At 38.7% G+C, this 13,243-nt stretch overlaps 1 protein-coding gene across 1 annotated transcript in view; it reads right to left on the minus strand.

Annotated features, from left to right (window-relative positions):
• The window catches only part of LOC122654028 (corepressor interacting with RBPJ 1-like), a 33,621-nt gene extending 20,750 nt beyond the window's left edge, over nt 1-12,871 (minus strand). The window contains exons 1-4 of the mRNA XM_043848000.1: nt 12,804-12,871; nt 5,894-6,451; nt 4,975-5,551; nt 3,681-3,729 (exon numbers count right to left, since the gene is read on the minus strand). Coding sequence (XP_043703935.1) covers nt 3,681-3,729; nt 4,975-5,551; nt 5,894-6,451; nt 12,804-12,843 — 1,224 coding nt within the window. The 5' untranslated portion in view covers nt 12,844-12,871. The remainder of the gene's footprint in view (nt 1-3,680; nt 3,730-4,974; nt 5,552-5,893; nt 6,452-12,803) is intronic.
• Between the last annotated feature and the right edge of the window lie 372 nt (nt 12,872-13,243).

The raw sequence follows: 13,243 nt of genomic DNA on the forward strand, positions 1-13,243 counted from the left end.
ATTGTCTTTTTCAGGATTTGGAGACAAAGGGGGTTATTGGCAGTGGGACTGAGAAAGGAGGACTCTATCATCTTGAACCACGGTTACCTGATTCATCTACTGCTGCAGCTTATGTTTGTGGTCGGAGTGACCGTAGTACTTTGGAGTCTGTAATGCTTTGGCATCAACGTTTGGGTCATCCCTCTTTTGTTGTTATGAGGAGACAATTACCCCATTTGTTTACTTCTTTTCCTTCTTCTTATGTTTTTTAGTGTGAATCATGTATTTTTGCTAAACATTGTCGCACATCTTATCCATATCACGGTAATAGATCCATTGTTCTTTTTTCTCTTGTTCATTCTGATGTTTGGGGGCCTTCTCCCACTACTTCTTTGTCTGGATTTCGTTACTTTGTTTCATTTATTGATGACTATTCTAGGTCTACTTGGACTGTCTTGTTGAAACAAAAAAGTGATGTTTGTGATGCTTTAAGAATTTTTATCAATTTATCAGCACTCAATTTGATACTCGAATTCAAATTGTTAGGTCGGTCAAAGGGGTGAATACATGTATGGGGGGCTCCAAAAGATTTTTACTGATAATGGGATTATCCATCAATTGGCATGTGTTGACACCCCTCATCAAAATGGGGTGGGTGGGAGGAAAAACCGCACTTGTTGGAAATCACCAGGAGTCTTCTCTTTGGTACGCATGTGCCTCAGACTTTTCGGTCTGATGCACTTCTTGCCGTTGCCTTATTAACCGGATGTCTTCTCCACTTCTTGGCTACAAATCTCCCCTGGCTCTCCTTTCTCCTCAATCCTCAGCCTTCTCTTTGCCTCCAAAAGCCTTTGGTTGTGTTTGTTACGCTCATGTCAACAAATCAGCCCACACCATGCTTGATCCCAAAGCTCTCAAGTACATCTTCTTGGGCTACTCCGATTCCACCAAAGGGTATAAGTGCTACCATCCTCCTTCCCGAAGGCGACTTCTCTCCAAAGATGTCACATTCTTTGAGTCTATTCCTTACTTTTCTTCTCCTCAGCATCCTCCTCAGGGGGAGAGTACTAGAAGTGAACAGGATGCTGATGTCATTCCTTTTCTATCTCCCTTGCCTACCTCCACTTCCCCATTCCTATTTGATATTGGAAAATACAAAGAAGTGGATGTTGTTGATGCTGATGGTATTGTTGATATTGATGCTAGTAGTGGTGGTGATTCTACCAGAAAAAAAAGAATACAAGGGAATAAGATTCAAAGATGTTGTATTCACAAGAGGTGAATGCTTGTTGAAGGGAAAAGGAAAGCAACCCTGGTATGCGTTGAAGGGAAAGCAACCCTGCCAAAACCCCTCTTTGGATCCACATCCTCAGTCTCATCCTCCTTAGTCAGGTAATACTTCTCCTTCTGAATTAAATCTTCTCATTGCTATGAGAAAGGGGAAGAGAGCCTGTACTAACCCCATAGTCCAGTTTGTTTCCTATGACTCTATTTCTCCTACAGGTATTGCCTTTTCCACTGCTCTTGAGTCTTCTTCCATTCCCAAAAATGTCACAGAGACCTTATCCGATCCCAAGTGGATGCAAGCAATGTCTGAGGAAATGGTGGCTCTAGAGAAGAACAATACTTGGACACTGGTTGATCTTCCCAAGGGAAAAATTCCAGTTGGATGCAGATGGGTTTATACCATCAAGTATAGATCAAATGGTACAGTGGAAAGATATAAAGCTCGGCTAGTTGCAAAAGGGTATAGTCAAGTGTTTGGTATTGACTACCCAGAGACCTTTGCCCCTGTAGCCAAGCATAACTCAATCAGAGTTCTTTTGTCAGTAGCTGCCAATAAAGATTGGCCTATGTACCAGTTAGACGTGAAGAATGCATTTCTTCATGGAGACGTAGCAGAAGAAGTATACATGCAGCCCCCACTTGGTTTTAAGTGTCCCTCAGCTGAAGGGAAAGCGTGCCTCTTGAAGAAAGCTCTCTATGGCCTCAAACAGTCTCCTAAGGCCTGGTTTGAGAGATTTAGATAAGTCATCCTGAAGAATGGGTATTATCAGAGTCAAGCTGACCACACCTTGTTTATCAGGAGAGGTAATGGTACAGTTACAGCTCACATTGTCTATGTTGATGACATTGTGGTAACTGGGAATGATGTGATTGAGATGAACAGATTGAAGTCTTATCTGGCTAAACAGTTTGAGATCAAAAACCTTGGACTCTTGAAATACTTCTTGGGTATTGAAGTATCTAGATCAAGGGAAGGAATCAACATCTGCCAGAGGAAATTTGTCTTGGACCTTCTGAAAGAAGCAGGTATGATGGGGTGCAAACCAGCAACTTCTCCCATTGGTCCGAATCATAAGATTGGTGATGAATGTGGTTCTCCTCTCATAGATGCAAGCAAATATCAAAGATTAGTTGGGAAACTAATCTATCTCTCCTTGACTCAACCAAACATCATTTATGCAGGGTGGTGAGTCAGTTCATGCATGCTCCCAGGAGTGGACATCTGGATGCAGTGTATCGCATCATCAGGTACTTGAAATCCTGCTTAGGAAAGGGTCTTCTATTTGCCAAGCATGACCATTTGCAAGTTGAGGGTTATACAAATGCTGATTGGGCTAGTTCAGTCTCTGACAAGAGATCTACTTCTGGATACTGCACTTTTGTGGGTGGTAATCTAGTTACCTGGAGGAGCAAGAAGCAACCAGTTATAGCTAGATCCAGTTTTTATGGAGTGTGTGAAATTATATGGCTGAAGAGACTACTTCAAGACTTGAGTTTTGACACTAAAGGCCCAATGAGACTTTATTGTGACAACAAGGTTGCTATAAGTATTGCCCATAATCTGGTTCAACATGATCGAACCAAACATATTGAGGTTGATCGACACTTCATCAAAGAGAAGCTGGATTCTGGTTGCATTTATACTCCTTTTGTGAAGACAGGTGATCAAATAGCAGATATTTTCACCAAGGGTCTCATTCCTGGTCTATTCAGTACTTTATTGAGCAAGCTGGGAATGTATGACATTTATTCTCCAGCTTGAGGGGGAGTGTTAGAGTTGTTAGTATTTTGTATAAGGGTAGTTCTGTCACTATCTTGTTATAAGACATGACTTAAGTTGTATTTTTCCTTTTCTTTCCTTATTTCCATTACCTCCTTAGGGAGGTCAGTGTAATTCTAGAAGTTATTAATGAAGTTAATCGTTTTCTCTCCAAACCCTTTTCTTCTTCTTCTCTTCTCCTCTCTTCTTCACCTGTGAATCTTGCCCTACTACTTGTATCTATCTATTCATAAAACCTAACTTAGACACAAGACGACACCAACAACAACCAAGGCAACTGGATGCATTGACAACTATAAAAAGAATAGCATGTCCTGTCATTGGATGAAGCTCCCCAAAATGCACTTTTTCCTAAAGCAGCAACTGGAAACCATCTCATTCCCATTCATAGTTGTCCAACTGCCTAGGTGACCAAGGCGTTGGAGAGTGCCTAGACACAAGACGACACCAACAACAACCAAGGCAACTGGATGCATTGACAACTATGTTCCCATTCTTTAACAGTATGTCAACCACAGCTTTAAACAAAAGAAATGTGCCAAAGCACATAGGACACACCTAAAAAATTAAAAGAAATTCATATGCAATTACAACTATTATGTTCTGAAAAGAAAAGGCAAATAAGAAGCCTTACCTCTACATTGCAAGAGCAGAACTCCTGATCACATGAATCAAAGTCCACCCTGCCCAAATGAATAACATGTATAAAATTAGACACCAACCTAATAAATTACATTTCAAATAATAGAATAACAGGATGCTGCTTCACATTTTCTGTTCAATTCAATATCTTAATATCACATAAGCAAAAGGTGATGCACAGCTTGAATGGGAGAGAGAAACATACTCTGATCATTGTCAGAGCAAAGGTTGTTTAGAAAGAATATCCTACTGTTACATTCCTTCATCAGCTTTAATGAAATATTCTACTGTTACATTCCTTCCAGAAGCTTCTTGAAATAGCCAATAAAAAGGATATTTCAAAAATCAGACCAGGAGAAGCAAAATAACCATAGGCCATGATGAGAGAATATCCCTTCATTGGCCAGGAATCAAAAATAGTGACAAGAAAAACCAAAAAATAAAAAGATGATGACCAACAACTTCTCCCACCTTTTACACATAAGACATACATAAGGAATCTTAATACCTCAATAAAGGAGATAATCAACAACTACAAAGTTTTACCAAAAATGTAGTATTTACAAGGGCTCCAGTTTCGCAGACAACCACCTAGGAAAGCCTTTTCATATGGCTCTATTATCTGCCAGGTGGCAGATCAGGTGGGGGCTATATATTATGGGAATGTAAGGCCCAGGTCCCCCGCTCAATATCAAAAGTTTCGGCCCAAACAGAGATAGGTATGTGGCTAAATAAAGCTTTAAAAAACCAATTGGAAAAGGAATCTTTTGAAAAACAATGCACAGCTGAAATTCATGCAAAATTGTCGATACATGGAGCATAGGTGTGACAGCATCTAGGCAACCCAAGGCATTGGAGGGGACCTAGCCACAAGGCGACCAACGCGAACCTAGTTGTTGCCTTGACAACTATGATATGGAGGGGCATATGAAGAATTTGGATATGTAATTTGAAATATTGGGAATCCTGGGATGCCCTATAAATCCATCAGCCATTACAAAGGCCAAAATGCAAGGTCTTCAAGCCTGCCATGGGAGTTCAATACTTGGGCCTTATAAGGTACTATAGGACAGTGTAGCCATGGGCCTTCATTGGAAACTAAATACAAGTATTTAGATATATGAAGAAAGTCTAACCAATTGGCAAAATAAAAAATTGATTCCACAACTTTCTTCTAATCATTCACTCAAAGTGACATTCTCCATCAACTGGGCATTAGAACAGATTTTAAGGACAGTGTCATGAAGAAAGGCATACAAAAAAGACAATCACAAAGAAAATAATACCTTTGTCTCTTGGAGCAGATAACACATCTCTCAATAAAATTACCCACTTTGCTCCCAGATGACGATAAAGAGACAGCATCAGCTGTAACACTGCAGATCTCCTGACTTGCTTCCATCAAAGGATCATCAGAATTTATACCAATTGCATTTGTCTTTCTTTTAAGAGTTCTAACTTTGTCGATACCTCCTGTTCCATGGTCACCAGCAAGTGATCTTCCTTCAGAAATAGATTCCATTAACTCTGATCTTTGAAAGTCTTCCCTCACAGAGCACTCCACCTGCATGCCTTTAGAATTGTCCTCGGCTTCTTTAAGCCCTGCTCCATCTGAAGTTGATTGCTGAGAACTATCACCAGACTCAAACACTGGTGATTTATCTTTACTTTCAAATTCATGATTTTCCTCATGGTGATTTCTCTGCTTACAGCTGAAGTGAGAGAATTCTCCAACGGCTTGTTCTTCCCTTCTCTCATTGCATTCATCTTCATCCTCCTCAACTTCTTTGGAACCACCAGCTCGAATATGATAGCTTGCCCCCTGAGACTGTTTATTCTCCCTTTTCAGCTTCAGACCAAGATCTATTCAGTAGAACAAAAATAATAAAAATTATTTATATGAAACAATAGCTAGAGTTGCCTTCTAGCAACACTATATTTTGAGTTGGGCATATCAGACAAGTACCGGCAGCTAAACAACAAATTTCAGATAATACAGTCAGGCAGTAACCATTTATGAAATCGACACAGTAATGAATATACACCTCTATTTTGGGGATTTTACAAAAGCTTGGGACATTATATTTTTATTTTATAACATGGGAGAATATTTGATTATTCAGAGACCATTTCACAATAAAAATGTGCAATTAGGTTACATGATGAATATTGGTTTCATGGAAGATGAAAGAAAATTCAAAATACCTGACCCCTTAGAAATCCTTGCACGGGGTCTGAGCAATGTACTGTAACTACGTGCATCCAATCTCTTCTTTTTAAGAATTACACAAGAAGGTTTATGTTGCTGCTTCTCATTTCTGCTCCGTTCTCTGGCATCCATCATTTGTTGCTTCCCATTTTTCTCTCTCTTCTCCTTTTCACTTTTTGTATCTGAAGAACTCATGCCTTTTTCAGATTTCGTCGATCCTGAAGAATTTGAAGATCGGTGTTTCTCGCTCCCCTCAGACTTGTTTGAGGGACTCGGCATCCTTTGCTCCTCAACTTGCTCAAATTTCCTCTTAATTGGAGGGTCTGCTAGTGCCCGCTTCTCAAGTCTCTCTGATTTCCGTGTAATTGAAGTACCTGACAAAATCTGCTTCGTTGAAGATGTTTCTCTAGTGGACCTTCTTAAACCTGAACTCTCTGTTGTCACAGAACCTGAAGTAGTTGAACCATTGTGACCAATATGCCTTCTCTTTGAACTATTGCCATCATTCTCGTTAATTTTGTGACCAGATTGAGTATCATTTGCCATCTTTTCAACTGTAAAATCACCAGAAACTGTAAGACTCAGTCATTTTAAGAAAAAAAAAAAAACAGTGATCGGAGTACCTTTAATGATATCAATTACCAACCAAAGAAATGAAGATAGAGACTTGGGGCGGGGGGAGGCAAACCTCAAATGAATCAAAAAAGCTTTAACTCATCAGAAAATAATTTACAAGAAATAAAGTAGGCCATTGAGAAAAATCAAGTTTTGTCAAACACAGCAATTCTGGTTCTAAAAATCAAAACTTTCAGCCATGGACTCCTGATTCATAATAAAAAAAAAACATTTTAGGATAAGGTTGCAATCTTCTAGTTAGACATTTAATCCAACTAGTTTATCCAAGACAGTTACTCTGGCATCAATCTGCTTGGTTAAATAATATAAGTACACATTCAAAATGCTGAAACATGAGGTCTTACTCACTGTCAATACACAAAGTAATTTATTAAATGGCAATAAATCCAACATAACAATCCACATCAAGTCAAGGGATTATGGGTATGGTGTCCAAGGAAATGACAAGAAAAAACATAAGGTCATCAAGAGAAATTTTTTAGAATAAGGGAAGTGATAGTGAATGGTTGAAATAAATTTCAAAGTATATTCCATGTGGAAGCTCCACTACATCTGCATACCAGCTTAGTCAACTTCACAAAAGACCGTCTCAAGATGCAATTTGATGTAAGATTAGCATGAACAGATGAAGAAATTCCCCAAAAGTTTGATTAACAAATTTTTTTCACTGCAAAACCATATTGGTTTACAGAAGTTCAAAAATGGGTGAAATCAACCCTGATTGAGATGAAATTCTAGAGCATGAGGCTAGACCAAAAGGGTGAAATACAAATTGCAAAAGCCATGAATCAAGTTGGGTAAACAAGGTATAACACCTTCTTTCAAGCTAGTCAGCCCTGGACTTCTGCAATTGGCCATGTACCATTCAGGGCATTGAAATTGCTATGCTATGCAGCATGGATGATTCCATTTGATCATAGAGGGTGATTTGAAACTAGTGATTGTATGGCTCCAAGCTCAGTCAGGAGGTCCTAGAAGATGCCTGCATTATATTAAGATAGCTGGAGCACTTTGCTCTACTCTAATCATTAATTTTCATTCTGTTTGGCAGATGAATTGGCCAAATCAGGTCTTGATAGGGATGGCATTGTATGTGGGTCCTTTCCTACTGTGTAGTCCTTCTTTAGTTTCTCAGCCCTTTTGGATTAATGTTGTTGTTGTTCTTGTATATTAGCCTATGTCTCTCTTTCTTTTTAAATAAAATTAGTGATTGATAAAAAAAAAATGTTTACATCATTTGAAACTAAACATCTGACCCCATCATATGGCTGAAATTTTTTTCCCTCACTCAGCTATGCCTAACTAGGAATAATCCCCTAAAAAATGACAGAATTATCAATTTTCTGGAAATCTTCTCCTATTGACACACAATTGTAAGGGATGTGATCAAGTTAAATACAGTAATAAACTTGAAAGGGCAGGAATGCATGAAGATTTTATTATATTTCTTAGGCTCCCAAAAGGTCATTAAAAAGTAAGTGGAACGCTTTATCCAGGATTGCACTACCAATTCCAGTTTTAAGATGCAAGTAGCTGTGTGCAATGGAAGGTAGTAGATGTCCAGAATGACAATGTCCAAACAAGACTCGTAAAGTTAAAATGGTGAAATAGTTTAGGCCAAATATAAATCAAATGGAATTAATTTCGATTGTTTTAGTAGGCTTGTTTAGAGATCCTTTGGGTCAGGTGATCTTCGTCTTCTCTCATTGTTGTGTTCACGAAACCAATAAAACGACAGGCATAAAAGTGCAAACTAGAGATATCAAATATAGCAAAAGACTCCAATTTAAAGGTAAAATAGTCAATTTATGAGAAGTAATTGAGGGTTCTACACTTCTACTTCTACACATGGAACTGATAAACTTCTATGAAGGTTAAGGTGTCAGTCGAAGAAGCAAATGATATTAATTGCAAACTATATGATTAATTAATCATATTTACAAGGAACCAAACAGCAGATGTTCTAACCAATTATTATGTAACTGGAGGAAGAGATACATTTCTATTCATCCAATATATGCCAAAAATACAAGCAGGACAGGTTTTATTAACATGGTTGCAAATATCAGCAATAATCATTTATAAACAAGTTACAACTATTAACGAAGGTCAAACAAAGAAGAAAACTAATCAAGCATAACAAGCATCAAGAGGATTAATTCTCCCACATAACTGTGTGCCAATCCACAAAAACTGAAGTTTTAAACTGCAACAAGTTAATCCTAATAAAAAGCCAAATCCACAAGTAGACCACCAATAACCAAAATAACTTCAGAACTTCCTGTTTTAACAAACATTAGTTCAGAATTTCCCGTTATTTGTCGTCAAAGATTCTTCTGTACCTTCCATTACAAATACCCCAGATGATTGTTGAGGTGATGTACTCCACAGGGATCTTCTTATTATTGCTAAAGCTATTTTAGGCTGATAAAATTATTGAATCTCTTTGGAGAAAAACCAACATTCACAACATGAACCACAACAAAGAGAAAGACCAAGCCATAGGACCATGATCGCTATTTGTAGTTTGAGGCAGTAGAAGGATATATAAAATTAAAAACTTTCCAAGACCCATTACACCTGAAAAGCATACTCAGTAACTTCCAGTCAAGTTGTTTAGAGGCCCCGTTCATAGCTGGAAGATTAGTCTCCCCTTGCTATAACCAAGGGTGTCCAAAATCTTATTCAGCTTTCTTTCCCTCCATGAAATTTACTTGAAGAAGGAATGAAGGATTAATATTGCTTGTATTCAAGAGACTAGATGGAAGGGTAAGAAAGCTAAGGAGTTGGACAACTTTAAATTGTGGCATATGGAGGAGCAAAGTAATAGAAGTGGAGTGGGCATAGTGGTGTATAAAGCCCTAAAGAATGATGAGTGGAGGTTAAGAGACTTGGAGATAGGATTATATCCATCAAACTTGTATTAGAGAAACAGGTAGTCAATATTATCAGTGCTTACGCTCCCCAAGTAGGATTTGACGAAAGTAGTAAGTTAAAATTCTGGGAACACTTGGATGGATTAGTGCAAGATATTAGTCAAGGAGAAAAGATTATTATAGGGGGTGATCTGAATGGTGATGTAGGAAGAAATCGTAGAGGCTATGGATTTGGTGAGAGAGGAATGAAGAGGGTATCTAAGTTTTGGATTTTGCAATTGCATATGATCTGTACATTGTAAACACCTAGTTTGAAAAGATAGAGGAGCACTTAGTCACCTATACAAGTGGATATCATAATAACCAAATAGATATCTTCCTAACTAGAAGGTTGGACAGATTGCTCTGTAACGACTGTAAAGTTATCCCAAGGGGGAGCCTAACCATTCAACATAGATTAGTGGTCATGGATAAGTGCCTCATCACGCAGGATCGGAAGAGAGGGGAACTTATCTGCCCTAAATTAAGGTGGTGGAACCTGAAAGGAGACGCCTTAAAGTTATTTACTGACAAAGTGGTCAACCAAGGAAAGTAGGACTTAGAGGGAGATACTAATTTGATGTGGACCGAGATGTCAGAAGGTGGCTAAAGAGGTCCTAGGAGAATCAATAAGAAAACGTCATTCCCCTAGGGAGGCTTGGTGGTGGGATGATGAGGTCCAAGCAGCCATCAAGACTAAGAAAGCTTGTTTCAAGGCATGGCAAAGGGTTAAGGATGTAGAAGATCTAAAAAGGTATAAATCTACTAGAGTGCTAGAAATGAAGTTAAGAAGATTGTGAGGAATGCAAGGATGAAGAAATACGAGGATCTCTAAAACAATTTGAACACTAAGGAAGGGAAAAAGCTATCTATAAGATAGCTAGAACGAGGGAAAGGATGAGGAGAGACTTTGACCATGTTAGATGCATTAAAAATGATGATGGTAGAGTTCTAGTAAGGGATGAGGACATCGAGGAGAGATGGAAAGGTTATTTCTACAACCTACTTAATGAAACCAATCCGAGTTATAGTAGAACGGACGTAGGCACTACACATCAAGTCACCTATCGGAGATATATGCGTACAATTAGGGTTCCTAAAGTAAAAGAAGCACTAAGAAAAGTGAAAATAGCAAGGCTCCTGGCCTAGATGGGGTCCAAATAGAAGTGTGGAAGAGCTTAGGAATATGTGGCTAATCTTGGTTAAATAAGTTGTTTAACAAGATTATGTGCACTAAGAGAATGCCAGATGAATGGAGGAGGAGGATGGTGGTCCCGATTTACAAAAATAAAGGCGATATCAAAAGTTGCAACAGCTATAGAGGCATAAAACTAATGAGTCATACTATAAAATTATGGGAGAGGGTAATTGAAACACACCTGAAAAAAGATTCCACTATTTCGAAGAAACAATTTGGTTTTATGCCAGAAAGATCCACATCAGAAGCTATCTACCTACTTAGGAGACTCTTGGAAAGGTTTAGAGAGAGCAAGAAGGAACTCTATATGGTCTTTATTGACCTAGAAAAAACTTATGACAGGGTTCCTAGAGATTTAATTTTATATATAAATATATATGTATGTATGTATGTATGTATGTATGTATGCATGATGGAGTGATGACTAGTATAAGAAACGTGAGGGGTTAAAGTAGTAAATCCCCAATTACAATTAGGTTACATCAAGGATCAGCATTAAGGCCTTATCTGTTTGCACTTATCAGGGATGAGTTAACCAAAAGCATCCAAGATGAGGTTCCTTGGTGCATGCTTTTTGCTGATGACATTGTTTTGGTGATGAGACAAAATATGGAATTAGTGTCAAACTGGAACTATGAAGATCAACCTTGGAATCAAAAGGTATTAAGATGAGTAGAATGGAGATGGCGCACATAGTATGTAACTTTAGCAACTCCGGGACGGATGATGAAGGGGTGAAAGTTGATGAGATGGAGATTCCGCAAAGTAGCCTTTTTAGGTATCTAGGATCAATCATCAGTAAGGAAGGTAATATAGAAGATGATATCTCATAAAAGTAGGATGGCTAAAGTAGAGAGGTGCATCTGAAGTGTTATGTGATCGACGGATCCCTTTAAAGCTTAAAGGTAAATTTTACAGGACAATCATAAGACCGGCTATGATGTATGACGCGAAGTGTTGGGCGGTTAAGAAGTTTCATATAGATAAGCTAAGTGTAGTGGAGATAGGATGTTGAGATGGATGAGTGGCAAAACCAGGAAGGATGAAATAAGGAATGAGCATATTAGAGCTGGTTTGGGAGTAGCCCCGATTCAAGATAAGCTACGAGAAAGTCGCCTGAGGTGGAATGGCCATGTTCAACGAAGGCCGCCGGATGCTCTAGTTCAAAGGAGTTACTTGATTCAGATTGAAGGCTCTAAAAGAGCCAGGGGCAAGCCTAAAATGACCCTAGGTGAAGTGGTGAGGGAAGACATGCATACTTTAGGCCTTGTTCGTAGTATGACGTCGAATAGAGTTGATTGGAAGGCAAGGATCCGCGTAGCCGACCCCATTTAGTAGGGATAAGGCTGAGTTGTTGTTGTTGTTAGGTATACGTAACTAAAGGTCAGCAATCTCCGACTGCCTCTTCTTTTTTCTCCTGAGAATATATCATGTCAGCCCGCTTACCCAATAAGCATGTTGAAGGAACAAACCAACAGAGTAGAAAAGACCTTTGGTCTGCCTAGGCAATCCCCATGCACAAAGCACATATATCTGTAATAACTTAACCTCAACAGAAACCTACTTTGTGTGTGGTGATTCGCTTTACCACAGCAGAATGCTAGTATTGAAGGAATCTACAAACCATTGGCGTGTTGAGGAAGGCTAGAAACCTATAACTCAAATACCTAGCACCATTAAAGATTTTCTCAGTAACACCCACCCTGAGGAGAGTAGATGGAAGGAAAAGCAAACATCTATCAGAATGGAAGCAACGTCGCATCTCTAACCCACAATACTTCTTCCAATATTTGCTTTGTGAAGTCTACATTATCTATAATACAGAATAATCAAAACTGTTAATAATATACCCTAAGAGATAGTGAGAGAGAGAAGAAGCAACACCATAGCAATTCAGTGATTGTCAAGAATTGAATGCACAATGAGGCATACCAATAGAATTAAAAAACGTCTGATTAAAAACGAAATCCAAGGCAAGCTTCTATAGAACACGAAATTTGTAGTAAGCCAGGTTAAATTCATCGAAAATTGTAATATTACTGAAGTTTATTTAAATTAACACCAAATATTATTTCAAGAAAAACCATGCATGAAAGGTATAAGGGTATACAAATCTGCTAAATAAAGGCTTAAAGGCATAAGATTGCAGGTCTTAACAGTATTTATCTTGGAGGTCGTCTTGTTGGGGAGTGTACATTCATCCAAGGAAAATCGAAGGAAAACACTCTAAAAAAACAACAAAAAACTGTGAAGAACAACGAAGGACTACGAGGAGCTATTTCCTTCTGAGTAGTTTATATATGGAAGGCAGGGGCTCGTGAATTGACAAAGATATCCTCCATCTTTGAATGAATTGACATTCGTGACGTTTAATATTCTAGTTACGAAGATCAACCATTACTTGGCGCGATAGGTACACCGTACACCTAAATTAGGAGTCCTAATGACCGGTTGCCTCGGCGGGGATTGTGAATACTGATTAGGTGGGCAAAACCAAATCCCCAAACGAGTCCATGAATCATTCCTTCTTTGACTGTGTCTGTGTTTAGCACTTCGAGCATTTGGGTGCATGGTTCTTAATCCCGGGATCGGTTAGG

This window comes from Telopea speciosissima, chromosome 3 (assembly GCF_018873765.1).
Source record: "Telopea speciosissima isolate NSW1024214 ecotype Mountain lineage chromosome 3, Tspe_v1, whole genome shotgun sequence".
NCBI classification, from domain to species: Eukaryota; Viridiplantae; Streptophyta; class Magnoliopsida; order Proteales; family Proteaceae; genus Telopea; species Telopea speciosissima.